Source organism: Elgaria multicarinata, chromosome 7 (genome assembly GCF_023053635.1).
Source record: "Elgaria multicarinata webbii isolate HBS135686 ecotype San Diego chromosome 7, rElgMul1.1.pri, whole genome shotgun sequence".
Classification (NCBI taxonomy): Eukaryota; Metazoa; Chordata; class Lepidosauria; order Squamata; family Anguidae; genus Elgaria; species Elgaria multicarinata.
In genome coordinates this window covers 62,020,308-62,041,090 of record NC_086177.1, presented here as the reverse complement: position 1 = coordinate 62,041,090, position 20,783 = coordinate 62,020,308, and the positions used below count along the sequence as shown (strand labels likewise).

The 20,783-nt window shown below is 37.9% G+C and overlaps 1 protein-coding gene across 2 annotated transcripts in view; it reads left to right on the top strand.

The window, feature by feature from the left end:
• The window catches only part of TRAPPC8 (trafficking protein particle complex subunit 8), a 63,285-nt gene that overhangs the window by 2,593 nt on the left and 39,909 nt on the right, over positions 1-20,783 (top strand). The window contains exons 2-8 of one of the 2 annotated variants that reach the window (XM_063130679.1): positions 2,005-2,199; positions 3,675-3,758; positions 10,773-10,862; positions 12,237-12,411; positions 14,502-14,655; positions 15,777-15,867; positions 18,041-18,291. In XM_063130679.1, coding sequence (XP_062986749.1) covers positions 2,005-2,199; positions 3,675-3,758; positions 10,773-10,862; positions 12,237-12,411; positions 14,502-14,655; positions 15,777-15,867; positions 18,041-18,291 — 1,040 coding nt within the window. The remainder of the gene's footprint in view (positions 1-2,004; positions 2,200-3,674; positions 3,759-10,772; positions 10,863-12,236; positions 12,412-14,501; positions 14,656-15,776; positions 15,868-18,040; positions 18,292-20,783) is intronic. The other variant, XM_063130680.1, reaches the window with a different exon arrangement.

The following is a 20,783-nucleotide window of genomic DNA, read 5'->3' as shown; positions in this document are numbered from 1 at the left end:
GCTGTAAGACTTTTTGTTTTGCTCTCTAAGAATATGAACTTGGCAATTTTACTGCAGATATATAACTCATCTGTCTATCATGGTTCAGGGCAGGTAAAAACTATAGAAGTGCCTAGATATAGTGATTATAAAATAATAAATAGATGCAAAAGATAATCTATTTATAAGATATATGCTAAACAGTGCATCCAAAATGCAATCCTATACTAAAATGATCAAAAGCATCATGTGTAATCTGGGAAAGAGATGATAGAATTTCTTGGGGGAATTATTGTTACAGATATTGTGATGGAAATGAACTGCAGTGAACCTTGGGCTTGCATGCTCCCCTCTTATTCCAGTGCAGCCGTGTAGAAGAGACCAGAAGCTTTCACTTCCATTTTTTAATTGATTTCTGTTCAGCATTATATCTAAATCTTAAATTGTGGTTAATCTTAACTATTGTTTGTTAAAACAAGCTAGCTTCATAACTCATAGTTCTAAAGCAGACGTGAAAGCCTGAATCTTGTAACCCTACCGGAGGTGAAGAGGGTGTGGGGATGAATTGTGTGAGCCTAGGGCTTGCCGTGTCTTCTTTTTGTCATGATTAAACCATGATTTATCATGACATCCAAGCCAGCTCAGTGTCTATAGGGGATCTTGAGAAAGCTGATCAGATGCCACATAGTTGATGGGCCAGAATGAGAGACTGTAGTGGCAGTCTATGAAGTGAAAAAAGGTAATGTAGGATGGGTTGGAAACCAAGTAAAAAGCTTCAGTGATGATCAGCTTACGGCTGGGTATTCTCAAAGCACTTAGGAAAGAAATTATACATTTTTTATCTAAACAGATGAGGTGAGTCTAGAACAATCAAGTAGACTTTAGTTCCTCTGTATAGAGCTGGTATTTGAATTTTTTTCAAGTGAGGTATTTCAGAGACCATGAAATAGTCATGTATGTAACAAATGGGTCTGGAGTGATTCCCAACCCTCCCTATAGCTGTAATGTGTGAAGTACAGGGTGTGGAACAACACCTATACATATCTTTTATAATCCTCTAAGGGCCTGCTAAGTTACTGCTACTCTGCTTAAGATGCCCTGATGCTGCTAGGCAGTTCACCTTGAGTAGAAGCCTTCCCATACCTTACCTAGGAGTATCCAGCAGCTTATTGCTTTTCAAACCCTGGTGTATAACTCTGTTTCTCAAAGGGTGGTGTGTGCACTGTGGGAACCTGGGAAGAACGGGCTGCTGAATTCTCCAAGATAAAAGCTGCAAGAAGGCCTCTGCTAGACTTGAATTGCTATACTGTATTTGACCCACTTTGCTCAATGGGTCTAGCATGAGGCCAGGTTCTACCAGGCTTCTGTGCTAGCTATCTCCACTTCATGCAACTGAATTGTGGGTGATGCTTTCAAGTTCAGAAAATCCCAGAGATGATCCTGATTCTTTCAGGAAAATTTACTTATTGGACCAATTCTCTGACGAGCTGTAACCTGCATGTCACTGTAAAAATGCTAAATTTGATTTATATGGGCAAGTGGAATTAAACCAGGTATATCGTTTATTTTTATGGAGGGATTAAAAAAGGAACGCTTTGCTGCAGCAATTCTTACTATTAAAATGGTAACCCACTAGTCTTGGCTCTTTAAGCAAGAGAAATGTGCTGAAAACAGCAAGTGAATTTGCATCTATATGTGATATTGTTTTTGATATCTGTATGTGCTGTCTTTGGTTCTAGCTTAAAAATGTCTGAGTTTCAGTTGCTAATAGGACAGTCCTATGCATTTTTAATCATAAGTAAGTCCCACTAAGTCCAGTGGGACTTACTCCCTAGTAAGTGAGTTTCAAATTGAAGTCTAAGTCAATCTTATTTTCATTTTGAACATTAGTGAGGGGAGTTCTTGATTGTCTTTTTCAATGTTTTTTGAAAATGCTCAATAGGTATATTTTACAAATGTAATGAATTGAGTTGTGAATGTTGCTTTAGAATGTACTAATCTAACACAGCTGTTTTCTCATTTTAGTGCACATGAGAGATCCCAACAACCAACTACACATAATCAAAAACTTGAAAATTGCTGTCAACAACATTATTACTCAACCACCTCAACCAGGAGCCATTCGGAAGCTTCTGAATGATGTTGTGACTGTTAGTCAGCCTGCTGAAGGATTAGTAGCTAATGTGATTACTGCAGGAGATTATGATCTCAACATTAGTGGTATGTAACAGGACACTGAAATGTGTTAAACATGTTATACTTCATTTAAAATGGGTGCTCCACATATGTTTAGATTTTGTTCATAAGTGTAAATGTTTCCAGTTTTGAATGCTTGAATGTTGCAATATTTGAATGCTACTTGATTTTTCTCAGTTTTGTTGGTTACTGCTTTGTTAATTTTGTACATATAAACTCTATTTTTAAAAACCGCCACTAGGAAGAGTTCTTGTCATAAATACTTGCATATATTTCAGTAAGCTTTCAGTAGCACGGCCTTTTCTCAGTGTTGAGAATGTTCATCCTAGCTTCTTTTCTTCTGAGGACAGAGCTACATGTTATAACAGACATTGATATTGTTAGAAATAGCAATTCATGTTGAACTTCATCCCACCCTTCCTATAACATGTAGTTAAAGGTACCCACATTCTTAGGAATGGCATCAGCAGTTGGCATTTTCTCTTTGCTGCTCTTCACCATTGCTGCCTGCTTGACTGTCTCCTCTGGCTGAGAGAGTTCAGAGGCCCAATCAATATTATTGCCCAAAGGGAGTGGATAAGTGAGGAGTAGCCAGTTTGCCCTGAGTTTTGGTACTATAGTAGACTTCACTCCTTAGATTTTGAGGCTCTCCTCCAAAATCCAGCATCAGCAATGTGTATCCTGATATGTTGTGTAATTTGATTCCCCAGCTCATCACTGGTACAGGCAGGGAAGTTCAAAAGGCACTGATGTAAATGCACAAATTTTGCTGTATGTTAACAGGGATGGGGTGAGGAGAACATCAAGGTAGCATACATTTCTGCTGTAAGATGCAGTTATAGCAAAAAGCATTGAGAGCTGTATTTTTCTATAGGAATATTAGATATTTTAAAAAATCTTCTATTTTATGCTAATGAGACTTAAAATTATTTTTACATTCTCAAATATTGCCTGGATTAAAAGCTTTTAATATGTAAAATGTAAGTATATTTTTAGAGATGTAACTTCGTATTCAAACTATTTGCAATAAGTAAATGTATGTAGATGATTTTTTTTAAGGTAGTGAAATCTGTGCAAATTAATATATGAGCTTTAATTTTATTTAATTTACTTAGTATTGAAGTAGCCATCTATTGCTCTTAATGTTCTATAGATATTTTTATGTATCTGTACTATTATAATGAAATCCAGTTTATGTATGTGTGGGTGCAGTCCTCAAACTTGGAGGCTTACGTGTATCCAATGCAGAGCAGGTGGTGCCTCCTGCTCTGCATTTTAGTTAGATGAGCAATTTTTCCCATCTAGCAGAGGCTTCAGGGAGGGAGATGGAAGGAGGCTGGGGATACCCCGTAGCTCTACATCCTCATTCTCCTCCCCCCACCCCCCTGGGAACTCCTCCTTTTCCCCATCTCCATGCTCTGTTTTGTGAGTGCAGAGAGGTAGCTGGGGCAGATACATTTTATCTGCTTAGTTTAATAATTCCATGTTTTCTCTGTCAGATCGGTCATTTAAAGCTAGTGTTCCTTGGTACAGTAGTTGGAAAGACACACTGATGGGACTGAACACATCCACATTTTATTCAGGTATTTTGTGTGGCTGGTGTGGGTTTCCTAAATCACCCTGTTTCTATCCCTTTATTATGTAACCCATCTATTTTTCCTTACAATCCTACTAGAATATAGCTCTTTCATTGGAATAGAATTCCCTCCTCCCACTGAAATATTGGTGGTGGCTGTATGACTCATCTTTTCTTGTTCATACGTACACTTTTGCACTAGTTTAAAACAATTGTAATCATTTCATGAATCAAAGAGAAAATCATTCTCTACTTGAGGTGATTTATTTGATTGAGCATGCTGTTTTTGACATTGTTTAATTTCTCAGGTATGCGTTTCTCGTTTTCCTTAAATAACTGTGATAAATAGTGTTACAAATATTGTGTTGTTGGGATATGTGTAAATTTTCCCCCTCCCCCCAAGCTGGGTTGTTAAAACATGTTTTCATTTAGGGTATTTGTTTTTAGGGTACAAGCATACAGTTGCTCATTTCTTGCATGTAATTCAGATGTCTTTCACCAAGAGAGCATTTCTGTTTGGCATAAATTGTGTTCTCCCAGCACATTGTTGCTGGGAAAATGCAACACTTTCCCTTGCTAACAGGACTGTTGTGATTTGTCTTGAATATGATTGTATGATTAGAACAGAAACTTATTGGATTGTGCTTGAGGCATCATTAACTATTTTCTCCCTTGATATAACTCTTAGCATGCAAAAAAAGGGTCTTGCATGGGGAAAACATGGACACTGAGAGGTCTGAAGTCACCCTGCAAATGTACTTTCACTTTTCATCTCAGCAGCCAGCAGAAGTCTGAAGAACTTTTTATTTTTTAAAAACCAAAACTTTAAAAAACCTTGCTGTGTTTCTACCTTATGTATTGTCTTCTTGTTCTATCTGCTCACTTCTACAGCAAGGCTCTTCTAAAACGTTGGCCTCATCCAAATGTTAATCTAAAGAATCCTTTGTTTATCATGATGTATGAATTGGGAACTCTAGTGAGACAAGCCGGAATTCCTAGCTTGCACATCACAATAAACAAAACACAGATTGAAAGTCTGTGGTTTGTTTTGCCACTCCCATATGCAGGTGGAGCTAAGCAGGCTCATTAATAATAAGAATTCTTTCAAATTCTTGCTTACTGTGATGTGTGAAACAGGCCATTATGAGTAAACTAGAAATTGTGCTGTTGCCTTTGAGCTGTATGTAGCTTGCAGGACTCTTTTACAAAGGCTTACTCATACTCTGAGCATAAGTATATGAATCCATCTGCACAAGTTGTGATTATTAGTGTTCCTAAAACGTATATGTGTGGTTCTTGTATAAAGGATATCATGAAAGCAGTAATTATAACTTAGAATGGAGTGTCTGCACAGACTCATACCAGCTGTGTAGCTTCTTTTTAGGAGGCTCATTATAACAGTATCCTTTCCTCCACAAAATAGTGGGGTTAAGGCTCTGAGTTTCCCCTTGGCAGCAGAGCAGTGATACATACTGGTTTATGAAATGATAACAACTAGCGGCTTAGGGTGCAATCCTATGCAATCCTGGCTGGGTAATGCTGGAAGTTGTAAGTCCAAAATCAAAGCATCTTTTGCTCCTTTTTTCATAGCCTAGATGTCTCAGAAAATGTCCAGCAACTCAAGGGGAGGTGGGGTGGCGGGAGAATCTTTGCGTGTACTAGACCTGTTTGAGCCTTAATGACTGCAGTTCGTCAAAATGTACTAGGTACTTCTATAGCAAACTGATGTTTTTAAAATTCCTTTTTCCAGTTTTTTTCCCCTGTGGGGGATGGATTCTACCAGCAATCTTGCACCTGGCAGCCAGTTCTTTACTAATACAATATTTCCACTTTGTGTAGATTTCCCCCAAGTTGTCTAGATATTTTACATTTTTTTCAGTGCCTGTAGGCTGCTCCTTCATGCCACACAGAACTACTTCATGCCTCCTCATTTATGCTATTAAAGTTAATGGTTAATTTTAAAGCATGTTTAAATTGCTGACTAATGTAACTATTAAATTATATTGCTTTGCTCTATTCAATTTCAGTAAAATATCTATGTAGCCACCTCTTGCAGTTGTGCTGCCTATAGGAGCACAAAAGGTATTTGTTTGAGAAAAGTAGTGGCAAAAATTGCTAACTGTAATCTGGAGAGCCATTTAAAACACATCCCACTTTTATTGTGCATTTTAAATAACATTTTGAAAGATTGGGTGGAATGATCTGCTAACAGTCTGAACAATAATTTGGCAATTAGATTGAAGTGCCAGCCAATCTGGAGTGGTCCCTGGGACAGTAGGCCATCTCCTCCAATGCTGCCCTGCTAGGAATACGCATTTATGACTTCCTTCATTTTAAGTTGCTTTGCTGTCTTGCAAAAAATATATAGCTATTATTAGCTACAAAATTAGGTAACTGCATTGCAGAGAATATCAAACCACCTTTAAATGTTAATCCTCCAACAACTATATAAAACCTATACCAAAGCTTTGAAGTATTGCTTTAGTGGATGGATGAGAGGGCAACAATTGTTCATGTATCTAAAGCATTTGTTGAAGTGTAACAGGTATATCCTCATAGTGCATTAAAACTTTGTCCAGCAACTGGGTTGGATCCTACTTGGGATGCTCAGCTGGTGGAATAAAATGCTGGATTCAATCCACTGTCTATATTAGAACCGAGGAGAACCATTCTTTTAGGCTCCCTACAAATTACTGCTGCTCATGAGATCAACTGAAGTCAAAGTTATTTCTGATTCCACAGGAATAGTAAGCACATCTTTGATCCTGAGATGTGTGTGCGAAGGAGAGGAAAATTTCTGCTGTTAACTCTGTAATCAAAAGGGTGGGGGAGAGGAACTTCACAGAAGATACACTTAAAGCAGTCATGAAGTTAAACAGTTCAAACATAACTTCAGAGTGTAAAATATTAACAATAACTAGGCTCTAAAAACGTATCAAGTTAAAATATCCAAGAGAATAAAAAGGGCTTTGCCTGACATTGAAAGACCAGCAAGGAAGATGTCAGAGAGAGCATTCCACAATTGGGAGCCCACTATTGAAAAGACCCTCTCATAAGTAGCCACTTGGCAAATCTCAGTATGTGGGCTACTCAAAGCAGGGCCTTTCATGACCTCAGGACATGGGTAGGTACATATGTGAGACAATGGACTTTCAGATTGTGGCTTCAAGCTGTGAAGTGCTTTATATGTCAAAAATAGCACTTTGAATTGAGAGCTGAAACATACCAGGAGCTAGTAAAGGGTACAACACACGATTGTAACCCCTATTTCAGTCCATACTCTTGTCACAATATTTTTATACTGTCAAAGGCAGCTCCACTTAAAATACATTGCAGTAATTTAAATGGGAGGTTACCTGGCATTCAAGCTAGGCTATCACCATTCAGGTGATTGGTGTACCATCCTAAACTAATAAAAGGCACTCTGTGCTGTACAGGATAATTCTATCTCTAATGACATAGATGGTTAAATGAGCACCTTTAAGGAGAGTGCAGCCCACTGCAGAGCAAGATGAACACCACTAACCTCTATAGGAGAACTGCTTGTCACCAGTTTTGTCTGTATTGCGCTTCAGTTTATTGTCCTTCATGCAGTCCATTATTGCAATCAGACACTGGTTTAGCAGTTCCACCCTATCACCTGGATGAGATTATAAAGAGAGTGAGGTGTGTGTCATCAGCGCTGATGACAGCACTTCAAATTTTTGGATGACCTAACATGGCAGTTTCATGTAGCTGTTAAATAGCATGGGGAACAAATTGATTCCTTATGGGACTTAAGCACAAATGCCAAGGTTCAAACAGAAATCCTCCAACTCCACCTTCTGAAATAGGTGCAGAATCACTGCAACACTGTCCTCTCCACTCCTAATTTAGAAAACCTTTCCAGAAGGACGCCATGGTTTGATGATACTGAAAGCTGCTTAGAAGTCCAGGAGAATCAGCAGAATTGCAGTCCCCCGAACTCTCATGCAGCATAACTGCAGCAATTTCAGTGCAAAAAACAGGCCTAAGCTCCATCTGAAATGGATTGAAAAAAGCAGTTTCATCTAAGAGAGCTTGGATTTGCCTGGCCATCACACATTTCAGCACCTTGCCCAGGAAGAGCTATGGGCTTATGGTTGTCAAAGACCTCTGGGTCTACCTTTTTTTTTTAAAGGTGTGCTTGCATTGTTGCTTCCTTTGAAGAGGCTGGAACCAATTCCTTTTGTCAAGTATAATTTTCCACACCCAGTCATTCATCCCTCTCTATTAGATGAATCAGCCATTGGGGGCAATGGTTGAGCATACAAGAGGTTGGCTGAACCTCACCAAGCACCTTGTCCTCATCCTCAGACTTAAAAAATACCTGTCGAGATGGTGCCCTAGATACCTCCACATATTCAACTGTATCAATTGTGGAGTCCAATTTGTGACTAATGTGATTAATTTTGTCCTGAAAACATTTAACAAATATGTCGCAGAATGATATTAAGTGTTTGTCAGATCTTCTATTGGTTCAGAACCAATTGACTCTGGACCACATGGAAGCGCTGTGCTGAGTGGTAGCTATCCTCTTACTTTATTTTTTTATTACCACCAACTCCATCCTGTCTCCCAAGGTCTTTGGCGAGAGGCAGAGATTTGTTTCATTTGCACTATTTTTTATCTTCAAACATCAGCACATGTGAGAGAAGATTCCATCTTCCTCCCAAGCTTTCTACCTTGTCAGAGAGTTCATTTGAAAGGTGGAGTCTTCTCTCACTTCTTTGGATGTGAGAAAAATGGTGGGCAAGATTCCTTCTGTTTCTTAGCTTCTCTGAACCATAGTACAAGTGGGACTATGTGTGAGGTTGCTGGACATCTTTCTTGTCAGAAGGCCAAGGGCATTGTTGACCTTGGCAACATGTAACTAGGAATAAGTAACCAAATTTTCAGTCAGTTATATTTAATGTGTGAAATACGGTCCCCACCTTAATTCCTTTTTGCCCATACCAGGGGTAGGTAACCTACAGTCCTTGGGTTACATATAGCCCTCACCCTATTTCATGCTGTCCTCAGCCCAATTTTAGAAGCCCTCTGAATACAATCAGTTCAGAACTCTTGCAAGAGTAATCTGTAACGTTCTGGTTCATACTCAGCAGCTTTACTGAACATAAATATTCTGTAGCATAGCAGCAACTTGACTAGTGGCAAAATGATGCTTCAAGGTGACTGGCAGCCAAATTTATGACAATATTTATGACAATGTTTAAATAAGTTTGGTTTATTTAAATAAGTTATCTGAAGCAATTAAATGTGATGTTGCAGTGAAAACAGACAAATGAGGTTTGATCAGATAGGTGCTAGTTACATGGGAAGAGTTAAAATGTTGACCTGGTACATTTACACAACTAACATGCACTTAGCCGAAATAAATTGAAATAAACCTTTCCTGAGATGATAATTGACCATATTTGTTTAAAGTGAGGTGGAGTATGTTTTTTTTTAGTAATTAGTGATATGCCTAATTACTAAATAGAAGGACTTCTTTCTGTTGCTTCTGATATTTTATATTCTAAGCCTTTGGTGCATAAGGATAAGCACTTTCAATGAGAAAGCAGATATTGCATAGGGATCCTATAGGGATCTAAAATGTGGTGATGGTTTGAATGCTTACAAAATTGGCATTTCACTGCCAGAATACTAAAATTCTAGATTACACTTCAGTAGTATATTGCAGGGCCAAATTTAATTTTGGAGAAGCCTTCTGGAGCTGTGGTGGGTGGAGCCGAAGGCAAAAGGGGTGGGGCCAAAGGAAAAAAGGCAGACCAAAAAAATACCAACATACTCAATTTAAAGTGCTTGCTGTCAGTAATTAAGCTTTAGGAGAGAGATTTCAACCTTTTAGAGTGGGAAAGAAACTGCGCAAAAGCAGAGAAACTGTCAAACAATCGGCAGTCAAGGGAAAGGAAGTGTGTCCATTTGGGGAAATCTAGAGGGCTAGATTTGATCCAGGGATGTGACATTTAATGCCAGTGGTGTATTGGTTCTTTATATGAATCTGAGGTACCTAGGAGCTTTCAATTGTATGCATTCTGAAACTATGCATTTATTGTCTTCAAAAACTAGTTTATTAATGTGAAGGAATCACCATAAAGGCATAGCAGTCTTGATTTGTGTGTAGTGGTAAGAATTCAATATGATTGCATTATAAAACATAATCATGCATTGTATCATACAAATTTAGAATTTTGTTTTATGTGTAGCCAGTTTCATTATGATGGAACATATGATTTTAATCATGTTAAATGTGTGCAAGAAAAATTTGTGTGCAAGAAAGTTTAGCTGCTTAAAGGATGTTATATATAACTTTTAGAAAAGCTGCCAAGGTATCTGTTAGATTCGGCATGCCTCTTACCTTGAATTTGGTTCAGAAAAATTTCAACATCAGTTCATTTATCTTAAAAATGGTTCCTATATAATTTGGAATTATAAAAAATGATTACTATATTTTAGAGGATTTACAAACTGAGGCTTCAGTCCTGTATACACTTTTCTGGGAGTAATTCTTATCAAACATAATGGGACTGACTTCTGAGTAGGCATACATAGGATTGCACTGTCAGAATAATTCTCAGATACTCTGAAGTCATATTTGAATTTGTGATCTATCTGAATTCTGTTTCCATAGAAATAGGTGAAAAATGCTCCTGATTATACTGTACATAAGACATAGATGGAAAGTCAATGCATTGCAAGCCAGATTGTATGGGACTAGCAGATGGTCCCAAAGCTTTCTTATGTTGCACAGTATTGGAATATGGTGAGAACCACATGGGTGAAATCTGCAGCAGTTTCCTCTGTAGTCTTGAAAAGAAAGTTCCTTTTAGTTTTAATCATACTACAAAAATACTCAGTAACCAGTTGATACTACTATTCAGCTAGGTATCTTTTTCTAAAATTTCTCTTCCAGGTAGTTAAGCAGTAAAAACATTTTTACAACAATTTGGCCTGTTTTCTTTGTCTTAAAGGTTTCTATAATCTCTGTAATTTATTTCAGCTACCACTCCATGGTTTGAGGCTTATCGAGAAAACTTTCTTCAGTGTATGCCAGCATCGGACCATGAATTCCTAAACCACTACGTTGCCTGTATCCTTTGAAACAGTAAGACATGATGTGGGACCTTGTATAAACTTTAGTAGTAGCATAAAAAAGCCTGTAATATAGGTTTATAGAGTATACAAATTTAAGTTTGTGAGAAGCCATGTAGGGGTGAAAGTTTGGTTAGCCTTGCTACCCCACCTGAAACAAATTACAACACTTCCACAGGAGATAGGAACTGGCTGCATAGTGCAGCTAATGAGGCAAAGCAACAGTAGGCAAGATATAACAGAGGAATGGAGAAAGGAGGAGATGCCAAGGAGTCCTCTGACTGAAACCAGACAACATACAGGCAAGTTTTCTGTTGGAATGGGGAATACCTGTGAGAAAACATTTAATCTCTATGGTGAGCCAGTTATCTCTGGTTAAGTACCTAGCTGGAAACATAATTAACTTTCTCAAAGAACTGAGAGAGACTAAAAACTCTGAGAGCCAGTATTGTTAGCAGCTTATCACAATGTTTTAATAATATTTATTAGAGGTGTTCACTACCCCCCAGGATCCAACTCTGACCTTGAATTATTCAGCTTGGACTTTAAGTAAAAAACCTGCAATATTTCAGAAGGATAGGTGCAGCACTTTAAGTGGGAGTCCTCATATTTGGGGGAGGGATGAGTGATTAGCTTCCCCTTCCCTCCCCCTGTAATTTTTTTTGGTCATTTTGTATGAAAATAGCAAATATCATGGAGTTGTCTCTAGGCAAAAAAACAATAAAGTTTCAAAAGAATAGGCTGAGAGGCTAGGGAGTTGTGATGACTGAAAACCAGTTTAAGGCTTTTTTTATAGTGAAGCCCAGTGGCACTGAACAAATGGCCAACTTGCGTCCCATCCTTGACCACCCCCAAAGCATAGTGATTGGAGAGCCCCTGGTAAAACATGCCCTCAGATTAGAAGGTGGACCTGTCAATTACTCAACCCGACTCACTTTTTTCGTTGCTCATAGTCAGTGTTAGAGCAGGGGTAGGCAACTTGTGACCCTCCAGATGTTTTGGCCTATAGTTCCCATGATCCCTCACTATTGGCTATGTTTTCTAGGGCCGATGGGAATTGTAGGCCAAAACAACTGGAGGGACACAAGTGGCTCATACTTGGTTTAGAGAAACAAAACCAAATGATACTGTTTGGAGAAGAGAGTGAATGTCTGTATCTTTGAAGACCGAGTTGGTAATGAAGCTTTGTATGAGTTCAGTTTCCATTGCTTCAGAGGGAATCTTGCTTTGCCTTCAGAAGCAACAGAAATGGTCAGAAGGGGCCTGATTCAGCTTGGGATTCAGCTGAATTCAATGCACCCAAGATGTTCAATGTGCACACTAGCTGTTAGCTAACTTGTACTTTTGTGACTCATCCTTAATGTCAATTCAGGTATGCTTGTGGTTTCATCTAGTGAACCAGAACCTGTGGAACAGTTTCTTAAACTCTCACAAGAACAACATCGGATTCAACATAGCAATGAATATTCTTATCCAAAATGGTTTATTCCAAACACACTAAAATATTATGTGTTGTTGCATGATGTGACTGCAGGAGAGGAACAAAGGTGAGTAGGGTTGTATAAGTGGGTCAATGCTGATTTTAAACTTGGTAATACCTGACTGGGTTCAGAGAATCATTGGAGTGAAAGAACCCTTGCTGCTTCTTTCCCACCTCCCTTGCATGTGCAACCATAATTTACATAATTACTCTTATTTTATTTATTTATTTATTTATTTATTTATTTATTACATTTCTATACCGCCCAATAGCCGGAGCTCTCTGGGCGGTTCACAAAAATTTCTGGGCGGTTCACATTTATCCTCTTATATGCAGACAATACGGTCTTGCTATCCCTTACACAGATAGGGATGCATAGATTTTTGAGAAAGCTGGGAATTTACTGTAGAATTGAATTTCTTAAAATTAATTATGATAAAACTAAAATTATGATGTTTTCAAAAGACCCCAGAGACATAAATGATCCCTGGATAATCATTGTATTGCACAATGCATCATATAAGTATTTGGATATACTTTTCTCAGAGGATCTATCCTGAAATTTTAATAAACAGACTATTAACCCTGGCTGCTTCTAGATTGGCAAAAACATGTTATACCTTCTTTAAAACTAATGGAGGCCATCACTGAAACTGTTTGAGGAGACAATTTTAGCCCACAGAGTCTATGGTGTAGAAATTGGGGGCTGGTTAAAATAGAATATTTGGAGGCTATACAGAATAAATTTCTAAGGCATTCTAGCCTTCCCTTTTAACACTCCAGTTGCTCTTCTTCATGATGAAGTGAGGCTAACATCAATGTCTGCTAAAGTGAACAAGGCTATTCTATCAGAACGTATTAATGTGCCTGAATACCACTAGGTTAGAACAGACTGGTTGAACTTGGAACTAGTTTGACTGGCTTGTTCAATCTTTTTTTTTGCAGTTGTAGAATACTTTTGTATTCTCTATTAAGCTCCTCCTTGTTTTTTCTGTTCTTTTACTAATCTTACAGAGCCTCATATGTCTCCTATCTCTACCCCTTTGCCCTACGTGAAGTGCTCTTTTCTTAGATGGTTATCTGGCCTCTCCTTTCTGGTTTTATGTATGAATATATTTATTTATTTTAAGTATTTTTATCCTGCTCCTCAGCCAAATAGTATTCTGGAACAATCAGTAAAGCAAGATGCTGCCTGCCTGCTGGCTTACAATCTAAAAAGACATGGCTCACAAGGAAAAGGGGATGGGAAGGGAAGAGGAGGGCTGATGGAATGGGCCTGCTTCGCCTCTCCTCTTCCTATGTACACCCTACTGAAATGGCTGCTGGTGGTGACAGCTAAGGGATGAAAAGCCTTCATGGGGGGGAAGTCTTTCAACAGGGCAAGTGGCTCTGCTTCTCTTCTCCCTCTCCCTGTGTACAGCCTGTTTTAATGAAATATTTTTTCTCCGTTTTTTTCTGATAAACTTTCTCATAGTTCTGTTTGGCCTGTGTTGCATCTAAATTAATATGACTGCAATAACTTGTGAAATGATTTTTTATCAATGTTATATATTTCTATATTCTCAGTTCTCTTCCTGCCTGTAGGCACTTCAGTATTTTTTTTCCTGTTCCTTCCGTTTTCTTCTGCTTTATTATTACTTCTTTCCCCATATAGACATGGTAGGGAAGGATGGGCAGCTTTTGATAGACTACCTGATGGCTCCTGAGTGCTGCAATTTTTCAAAAGAATGCTGGGCTAGCTTTGATCTTGGTCTGAATCTAGAGAGGCATTTACTATGTTTTTCAATTAACGGTCATTTAACATATATTAGTTATGCTGTAGCTGCATATTTAGGATACCTTGCTTTATAACTTGAAACACACTGGTTGCCTATGGGGTTCTAATAAAAAATGGTTAAACTATGCAAAACTGACATCAGCCTTGATGTGTGAGTAATTCTGTATTGCACTGGATACTGTTCAGCTCAGTTTCTGAAGTTCCCAGGAGAAGTGCTTTCCCCCCTGAAAACTTGGTGAGGTTATACTTTGTAGCTATTTTGTTAATTCAGAGTGCAGTATATATCGGTATTAAGATATTGTAAGTATAAAGATGAATCTGAATCTCCTACCAGTAGGATTGCAATGAAAATATATCTGCCATATTTAACACTTTTTCAGGGCTGATTCAGTATATGAAGAAATGAAGCAGAGATATGGGACTCAGGGATGCTACTTACTTAAGATAAATTCTCGTGGGTCTAATCGAGTAGCTGATGAACAGATTCCTGACCCCTGGAGCCAATACCTCCAGAAAAACAGTATCCAAACCCAGGTATATTTTTATTTAAAATATCTACTGCAACAATGTGTCTGTCCTTATTTCCTCTCATAAATTATTTAGCCATTCCTCCTGCTCCATTCCTGCTAGCTAGATTCTTTTAGCTTTTAAAAACTTAATTGGGAAAGCAGTTCTACATACCAATCGAAGTCAAGCTTTAGCTTCCTTTGATTGATTTTCATATATAATATACTCAGTGCAGCTGGTGCTTCCAGAAAATTGGGGTGCTAAAAATCACTGCCCCTACCATATCTTTCCTCTGTGCCACCTACCCAAAGCTCCTACTAAACGTCCACCCCAGCTCTGTCCATGAAAACCCCTCCTATCAGCGATGGTAAATGGAATTTCCAAGTTCAGAGTCAATAGATCTCTGAATATCAGATAATGGGACAAACAGGAGTATACTTGTTCTTTCATGCATTACTTGTTCTTTCATGCATTACTCTTAGAGGTAGATGATGTCTAAATGTGGTCTGTTTTATGCAGGGCTAGGGGCAGCTAATCAATTTTGGTTCCTATTATAGTATATTTTGACGAGTGGGACACATGTATTTTGCACTTAGTAGATGTGTAGGAGTACAAAATAAAATAAAACATTTTTATTTATGAAGTTGTTTGTTGAGGTAGAGGAATTTTGTTCAATGAATATTTCACTTTATTGTCATTGTAATTGCCCCCTTAGAGATAACCAGCTTACTAAATGTTGTTCTCCCTCTATTACTTTTTAAAGTTAGCTAGAAAGACTTAGGTTGTGTTGGTTTCACTCTTTCAGATGATTTTATGGAGATTTAAAAAGTGTGGCCTAGGGCACTCTGTCCAAAAGAGATCTGTAGCTAAATATTGTATATAGTCCTCTTATCCCTCTATCTTCTTTGTGCTTGAGTATGTACACAGTGTAAAACCCTTGCAAGATTGCTGTCCAAATATTGATCTGGAAATTAATGAAATCCTGTTATGTCTGTCTTCAGAGAGTATATTTAAATAAAGTTATAAAACTTTAAAATGTAGTGTCGAAGCAAAATTGTTTGGGAAAGAAATGAATGATTTCTAAAAGATTCCAGGATGTTGTTGTCTTAAAACGTTGAAACTGTTCCTTGTATGTTCTATCCTGGCAGGAACCTTATGAAGATGGTCCATATACAGTAATTTCAAATAAGAATTCCGATCACTTTATACCAGTGGATGGGTTAGATAATGATTCCAAAGGTATATTTCTTTTTATAACAATTTACTTAAAAAACACACACCCAGTGATCTATAATGGTGTAACTGTCATTTAAGAGTATGTACTATGAGCTGAACTTCTTGGGTTCAAATCTCAGTTCTGCTATGAGCTCATAAAATGCTCTTCTGCAATCTGCTATATTTTGGGCTCAGCCCCGATTTGAAACATGAGAATAAAACTAGTCTACTATGACAGTTTTTGTAAGAAATACTTAGAGCTTTCAGAAGAGTATCAAGTGCTGGGCAGGGATGCTGCTGGCTCCCTAATGAATTATTCAAGAGCTTCTGCTGAAACATTGGTGATCATTCAACAGAGGGATCCATTATATCACGGTATAGCTGTTCATTGCTTTCCCCAGAAGTCCTAGAACTGCTCAGGTCAGACTTCTAGTATGACTCTGGTCTTTTGTCATGATTGCCCTCTTATAAGTGAGTTCTAAAACGGGGTTGTATGCCTTTAAAAAGAAACTTGCTTTCCAAGGATTTCTGAAGTTCAGTGCCACCCTATTGGGTGTGGTCTCTGCCCTTCTGAGCTGCACTCATCAGATTAAAAGATAGTTGCTACCGGTGACCTGGTGAGTGCATTTGTGGACTTCTCAGCAGAAAAGTAACCAAAGCACAAGGTGATATTATAGTTGTGGTGTGCTGTAAGCCATTCATAGAAATAAACAAGAAAGTACTGGCACTTTGAGAAATTACTCATGAAATTAGAAAAACTTCAGGTATATTGCATTTTTAAAATTATACAAATAGTGAATGATATTTACCGCTATGTACTATAAGCCTCTCAGATTTTAACACAGCCTTGAACGTGCTTTTCTTCTAAATGTCTTGTGTTGGCATTTGTCTAAATAATAACATATCATAGGCATGTATGCTACTTGTTTGCTTCAGGTTATTTTGTGGGACTGAACATGTTTTTATCTACTTATATAGTCACTGGTTTAAATATTAGATTTGTTTTTTCTTCTTGGAGAGGTGAATTCTGATCTCATATGAATTCCCTCATATTGGAGAGGAAATGTGACTGCCCTATCTAAATGGTGGTATTACTTTTGTAGGCTGTTATATTGGTAAATGTCTGCTAAGTTTTGCCTAATTTCTCTCAAATAGCTCAATAGCTGATTACTTCACAGATTGCAACCTTGTATGGGGGCTTAAAAAACATATTCCTTTTAGTTAATGCTTAATTTGGTGCTTTACTCAGATTTTTCTCACTAGGCCCTGCTGAGAGTTAGCTTCAGTCTCTCTCCAGTTGACATTCTTAGTTGTCAGAATTCTAACTTTATACTTAATCCTTCACTTTGGAATCTCCACATTTTCTTCAAATGGTGTGCATAGAATTTGCATATGCTTATTTAGATAAACTGAAGCCAGAGCCATGACAGCTCTGATTTTCGGTGAAACATAATACATCAGCCCATAGCTAGGGAGGCTGGCCGAATGACAGGTAGCAGTCACCTGGATTTACCAGTTCCTCCTTCGCTTTTGTAAGTTTTTGTGACTTCTCTCCTGGCAATTTAGCAGGATATTTCTTTGCAAATCTATATATTCTGTACTTTAATTTGTTAGCCATAGCTGCAGTAAAAATACCCCAAAATGGTATTCATGCAGAATGTGGAAATCTAAAATAGGCCTATATATAATCAAGCATTTTTAAAAAATATTTGCACACTGGTATTATTTGAATAATATAAACTAACATAATTTGGAAGGGAGTAACAGTAACAGTATACTGGTTTCTATCTAAACCTATGTATCTGTTGATTTTGAGGAAACCAGAATCCATTGGAGACTCCCTGCTGGAGGTTGGGGTAGGATGACAATTTTTCATCAATTCCTCTTTCCTCCTGCAGTCCTCAGTGCTACTTCCTATGCTGTTCTGGTTGGTCCACCAACCCTCTGGAGTAGATTTTCAAAGGCTGCAGTGGGGGATAGGGCATCAGCAAAAATCACTTCTCCCACCCATTGGAGATCAAGTTCATTGAGTTCTGCTCCATACAACTCTGGATCCAACTCATTCAGTATAGAGAACTGAACATTTTAATATAATAACTTTCAGTACTTTGTAGAAAGGTATGATATCAATTAATACACTGTAATCCTGTAATCAGAGTTCAGTTTAATGAGTAATTGTTTACATGTTTTTCACTAGATGGTTTATCAAATAACTTTAAGATTCATCCACTCCAATTGGATCACACTAGCGACAGTTGTTTTGATGGCACTGATTATGCAAAACCAAACGCATCCATGCTTGAATCGAAGAAGTCAAATACATGGACACCTCATGGCACCTGTTTGACACTCACAGATCATGATCGAATTCGGCAGTTCATACAGGAATTCACTTTTAGAGGACTTTTGCCACACATCGAGAAAACTATCAGGCAACTTAATGACCAGGTAAGTCATTCTTCCTCTAAAATAGCTTTTTCCCCTACATGATAAGCTCAAAATAGATTCAGGTGCATACCTTGTTACCTGAATTATCTGTAACGGGCTCAGCAAAATCCTGTGCTTATAAATTGGGTATAAATCCTGCTAAACTCATGGGGTTTATTTTCAAGTAAAGTGCACAGCATTACAACTTACTAATGCCTTTAGAATTTAGTATGAATGCCTTGTCCTTTCAAATATGTGGTTAATCTAATGGAGGATCCATATATTATCAAGACCTATGATATTGATGTTGGCATAATTGGCTGGGGTCTTAACAGCTATGCAAAGTGTGCACTGGGGCTGCCCTCTTCCTTGTGCCCTCAGTGGCTTCTGAAGGTCAGAACAGCATTCAGCATGGCACAAGTGATTGCAGCTAGGAAGAAAATGGGAACACCATTTGTTTAAGTATTTCATTTATATCTTACCTTTCTTCCAAGGAGCTCAGGGTGGCATACAGAGTCCTCTCCCCAATTTATCCTCACAACAAGCCTGTTAGCAACTGGTCTAAGGTCACTCAGAGAGCTTTATGGCCAAGTGGGGATTTGAACTTCCATCCTAGTCCAACACTCTTAATCAGTCCACCATGCTGGCTTTCTTAGTATGAGTTTATTGTCTTCTTTGAAAACCTAGCCATTGTCTGTGTTTGCCCCCTCACTGATGAGAAGAGAGCCCTGTTAGTCCTTCTTATACAAGCCATGATCAAACAATAATGAACATTCCTTGTTTAAAATTCTTTGTTTTAAAATAGCCTTCTGGTATTGAAATGCCATATACACAGTTAATTTTCTGGTATTTCAGTTTTAAGTGAAATTGCATTGTCCATTAATTACAAAGAAAAGGGTTTTAAATAAGTTTATGTGCCTCACAACATTAATGAAGCATCTTGAAATTACAAGGGAAACTCCAACACATATTAGTCAAGAAGAATAGACATTGTGCTGAGTAATTATATAAAATGGCTGCTTACAATAATCTCGGCATTTTTCAGCATAACACATTTTCTTCAGTTATCATGACAGAAACTAATTAAGCTCTCTGTTGTACAATGAAGCAAGTTCCCACTTAATTTTAACAACTTGAGTTGTTCAGTGTGATATGAATGAATGACAGTTTTCCTGGTAGAGGGTAGTATGCAATGTTAGGTCTACATAGAGTATACCCAGTGAAATTAATGGGAGTTGTTGTGATTTACAAGTTTCATTCATTTCAGTTGGTCAACTTTGCATAGGACAGCCATTGGATACTGCCCAGAAACTCTGACAGTTATGTCAGTCCCAATAATATCATAAATCCTGTTGTTGTAGCAAGCTAATTATATCAGAGGTTCTTGGCTTAAGGTTCTGTTGGTAGACAAACCTTCAATCCAGAGGAGGCTCATGCTAATGGAAGCAGAGGGTTGGGAGATGATTTTTAATTACTGCTTTTACCCACAGCAGCCTCCTCAATATTTGCTCCAGCGGGTTGCAGGGGGGTGGGAGATCCTCAAGAACAGTGTGGAAGGTGGTGTGGGAGGTTGCAAAGGGAAGTGAATAGGCAACAGTCACTCTTCTCTGCCCCTCCCCCTGCACTTCCATTTGCAGGAGCCTCTGCTGGTTGAGGAAGGATTCTTTTATGTGAAGAGGATTTTGAAATAATGTCTAAATAGTTTCTGCGACCTCATAGCATTAACAAAGCATTCCTTCTGCGAAAAGCACCATTGGATCTATCTCGTTATTACTTCATAATCCTGAATAGAGATGTGAAGGTCCAGAAAATAACTGGAAAAATTAGGAAAAAAATGTGCTTTTCCCATTTTTTTCTGAGGATCATGTCCTGTCCCCCCACAAATTGAACAATGTTGGATTGTGAAATATTTTCTTTTAGAATTTAAGACAAAAATATTCATATATTATTACCCAAACTTTATTCCCCACAAAATAATTTCTAAAAACTGTATAATAACACTTTTACAGAAAGACTAGAGTTGTAAAATATCTGGAAATAATGAAACTTTGGTGGGAGGTAGGGTTTTTTTTTATCCTCTCTGTAGGATTCCTAGCATAGATATTCCTTTCATTCTTATTAATAGACAGTTTCCCAACATGTGAATAGAGTGCATTCTTGACAGTAAATATACATTCTTCTGAGTATGGGTTTTGTTTTTATAGAGATCTGTATTTCTGATGCTGTAGCTTTCACTTAATGTAGTTCTAATCTATTCAGACAATAATTACAAATTCACTGAGTTTAAAAGTTTATTTTTAAAGTATAGTGATAATTTTATAAGCAAGCTAAGTCATACATAAAATAACTTTAGGAACAGAAAGGCTGTTTTATGTTCCTAGAGCAGCCCTCCCCGACTTGGTGCCCTCTGGATGTTTTGGACTACAGTGCCCACCATTGACCGTGCTGCCTGAAATTGATGGAAGCTGAAGTCCAAATTTTCTGGAGGGTATCAGGTTGGGGAAGGCTGTCTT